General features: G+C 37.0%; 1 protein-coding gene across 1 annotated transcript in view; it reads left to right on the top strand.

Annotated features, from left to right (window-relative positions):
* The window catches only part of MUT (methylmalonyl CoA mutase), a 28,448-nt gene extending 25,219 nt beyond the window's left edge, over positions 1-3,229 (top strand). Inside the window, exon 13 of the mRNA XM_004673555.2 lies at positions 2,926-3,229. Coding sequence (XP_004673612.1) covers positions 2,926-3,054 — 129 coding nt within the window. The 3' untranslated portion in view covers positions 3,055-3,229. The remainder of the gene's footprint in view (positions 1-2,925) is intronic.
* The last annotated feature ends 863 nt before the right edge of the window (positions 3,230-4,092 follow it).

Here is a 4,092-nt window from a genome sequence, read left to right as displayed (position 1 = left end):
ATCCACATATTTCTCTCATTATTTGTTTTCAGTAAATTTATAAAATGTTGATATTTAATTGAAAGTCACTTATATTTCAAAATAGAAAGCTAGTGTATGGTGGTTATTCAAACAGATTTTGCCATGCCATTGTGGAGCGTTAGTTGTGGAGCTATAGCCCCGTTAAGTACATATAGGCTTTCCTTATTAGAATATGTCACTACAATTGGGCTCTTTGAACTCTCTTACCAGTAGTGGCTTCCAAGAATGTTAGGCAAGATTAGCAGCCCCATGAAATCTAATGCCATTTTGAAACAGGGTGATGTGATGTACTTAAACCAGCTCAGTAGGGAGGACATTTCACAGTGATAATTTTTTACTTGGAAATAATTTCAACCTAATAGATAAGGTGCAAAAATGAAAATAGGTCAAAAATCACTTTATATCCTTTAATCAGATTCATTTATTTCTCATGTTTTATCCATTTACTATAGAAAATTTTACAACATCTATTTAAAATTTCAGTAACTCAGGAATCCTGTCTCTTGTTACAACAGTTTATACTGCTCTCCCAGTTGAATCTTGCATTCCAAATCCATAGCTCAGATGTTAGAACAGACGATACACATAATTGTTAGGAAAGAGAGAAGGTATAGCTTATTAGTTTGACCATCTTAACGTAAGTGCGATTTCTTCAACATTTGACATTTATAAACTGTGAAGTGTATAGCAGCTGCCCAAGAGCAATGACATGTTTTGAATGCCTTTATGTATCAGTAGCTAAGGTTACAAAGATGATTAGACATGTCCTCTGCCTTTAGTAGTTTACAGATTACAGATGAAAATTTTAAGAAAATGTGTTAAGTACCACTGCAGTAATAGTACTAGAAAAATATTACAAGTCAATTAATAGAGACAAAAAGTAATAGTTGAAGGACAACTTAACTGTCGGGGATCTCCCTGATCATGGGCTGTCAGAGAGCAAGCAGCACCAGCACGCGGCACCAGTGAGCAGCACCAGTGAGCGGAGATTCCTAGAAAGGGGAAAGAGGAGCAGGTGCGAGGAAGACACAGGAGTGGGAGTTGGGTGCAAGTCTTTCTGCTCATATTTTTTGTAGGTTTTTATTTATACTGTTTAGCAAGAGTCAGTTACAATAATCAAGTAAATTAATAAGAAATCAGCATAAAAGTTCTAAAGGAAGGGCCCTCCCTGGTGGTGCAGTGGGTTAAAGCACTGCACTAAGAAGCTTAAGCCAATTCCCAATCCCCTCCTGCCCTGGAGGAGATCCACATGGCATGGCAGACCTCTCCTGACCCGCCCGCTGCTCCCCTCAGCAGTGTACTTCGTCCATCTGCCTGTTCTGCTCCCCACTCTGTTCCTGGTGAATCTTCTCACCCTCCGCATCTCTGGCCTGTACCCCAGTTCTATATGAATGAATAAATAAATCTTTAAAAAAAAAAGTTCTAAAGGAAGAGGGGAACAATGCATCCTCTTCCTGACACTTTATGGCATACTAGACTATACATCTTTGTGGTAAGTTTCATGTATTCAGATGTTTAACTATGACTTCAAAGTTATAAGGGGTCTGGGAAAAGATGAGCTGTTAGCAAGGGATTTAGTCCTAGGGAAGGAATAAATTGTGTTAGCAAATTCATCAGTGATAGTTTAAAGAAAAGCTAATGGCTAACTTAAGGTTAGCAGAGAGTAGCTAGTATTTGTTTTAGGGAAAGGTTAATTAAGACTAGCAGAGAATAGTTAGTGATTAAGCAAAGGGTAAATTAAGAGGAAGTCACATAGTTATGCATTAAGCAAAACCTATGTCAATAATGTTAGGAAATTGTCCATGGGTTCATATGCCCTGGGAGTTTTATCCAAGATTTGCTTTTTGTCTCAAAAGACCAAGGAAGCTTTCCAAGAGTCTTGATGCTCCCAAGGGTCTTTTCTCCCTAGGAGCTTGTCTTTTGTCTCTGGACAAAGGAATTTCCTGCCCTGGGGAGGCTCAGCTAGTACTTTGCCTAAGCCAGGTAGCCAATTTGAAGCTATTTGATATGATTATACAAATATTTTTGATATGATTATACAAAAAAGGGGGGTCATAACCTAAGTTAGCAGTGAAAATTCTGATTTTTCAGAGCTTTTCCTTTTCTATCCGGAATTTGTCAGTTGATAGAAGTTGCATAGCTTATGTCACTTAACATGATCATATAATTTATCATCCTAATGCGATCACTTTTGAGAATGCAAAGGGAGCTACAACAGTAAGTACAAAGCAGACTATCCTGGAATTGCACTAGTGCATGAGGATCAGGACTTTAGAACATGTCCTGAAATCAGTTGTAGCTTCAAGTGGTCTGATGCTAAAACAGCCCAAAGCTTTGGAGAGGATTTGTGTGCTGAGAATCTTTTCACTTATACTTTCACTGTGAAAGCTAGTCTTCACCTACAGAAATTCTATTTGCATCATGAAGTCAAATTTAAAGGGCACCATTCACTATTTATAGACAGAATCCTTTGGACAAAATAAATAGCCTTATAAACTTAAATATGTCATATACTAAATATACTCAAATGTGTAAAACATTAAAACTCAAACTGTCATATACTAAATTTAAAACAAAAAATGACAAGTAGTAAAATTTAAGTGAGACAAAATTATGTTTTAGGACTTAGAAGTCCTCAGGCAGTGGGGGTCATTCTGTTCTCCAGCCTGCCTCAGGTATTTGGGAAATGGACAGTGTGAGTTTCTTCTTTAATGACTCTAAGTATACCTGCTGCTATGGTTGTTGGTACTAGTTCCATTCCAGGAAGAATTTTTTATCTAGATGCAAATGGTGTGTGCATTGAGAAAGTTTGGCTAGTGGGGACAAAGAAGAAAGAACAGGATTCATTGTCTTTGAAACTGGAAATATTTTGTATTTTATTAATGAAACAAATTCTTTCAACAGGATTATGAATTTCTGTTTGAAGTTGGTGTTTCCAATGTGTTTGGTCCTGGGACTCGAATTCCAAGGGCTGCCGTCCAAGTGCTTGATGATATTGAGAAGTGTTTGGAAAAGAAGCAGCAATCCATGTAACATCCTGTTTTTGTTACAACTTTTATGTAAAACCGAATCTCTCAATTATGATAGTGAGAAGAGAGTAAAGCCATCTCTACAATTTAATTCAACATCTGATACATACTTTCCAAAAAGTTTTACACTCAATAGGTTACTTTTAAGAATGCTCCAAGTGTGATTTACAGTTTCACTTTAAAATATTTTTAAAAATCCTTAAAAACTCTTTATAACTACTGTCAGAAATTGTAGGCAAAGGTATTATTTTAAAAAATAGTGGTACTTGTTAGAAATGTTTCTTAATCATCTATTTACTTTCTTTTTTAAAAACTTCACCTTAAAAAAGTCTGACTAATCCTTTTCAGTTTAGCATTACATTGACTTGAGCACCAGAAAATAAAATGTGAATAAAATAATTAAACTGGTGGACTCTCCCTGGTGACACAACAGGTGAACAACAAGTGGTTAACCACAGACCCTTAGCACAGTCCCCGGCCAGAGAGGTGACCCTCATGGTGCAGCAGACCTCTCCTGACCTGCCTGCTGCTCCCCTCAGCAGTGTACTTCGTCCATCTATCTGTCCTGCTCCCCACTCTGTCTCTGCTGAATCCTCTCACCACACCTGCACTTCTGATCTGTACCCCATTTCTGTATGCATAAATCTTAAAAAAAAAAACTTAAAAAAATAATAATGAAACCTATTTATGTAGTTCAATATATTGTGTCTGAGGTCCTCAATCAAAATTACCAGAATTACTGCTATAAGAATATTACCTCCGTAAGAGTTTTAAATCAGACCCAGGAATTAAAATAGGAGAAATGACAGACTATTTCTTAAGATCTGATTTTTTTTTTTATTCCTGGCTATGAACATGTGACTTTATCACTGGACTTCGCCCAAGACCCAAGAGAGTAGGTGTATATTATGACTATTAACGACAGTTCCCTAAAACGAAAGAGTTTCAGCTATCAACACGACTTCCTCCCGAGTGGCAATGTAAGCTGGGAATATAGAGCTGTAGGATAACAAAAATTGAGCTTTTCAGATCCTGAAAATGC

Source organism: Condylura cristata, unplaced genomic scaffold (assembly GCF_000260355.1).
Source record: "Condylura cristata isolate star-nosed mole 26May11 unplaced genomic scaffold, ConCri1.0 scaffold00001, whole genome shotgun sequence".
Classification (NCBI taxonomy): Eukaryota; Metazoa; Chordata; class Mammalia; order Eulipotyphla; family Talpidae; genus Condylura; species Condylura cristata.
Note: the sequence above shows the minus strand (reverse complement) of the source record. Positions and strands in the feature narration are given on the sequence as shown.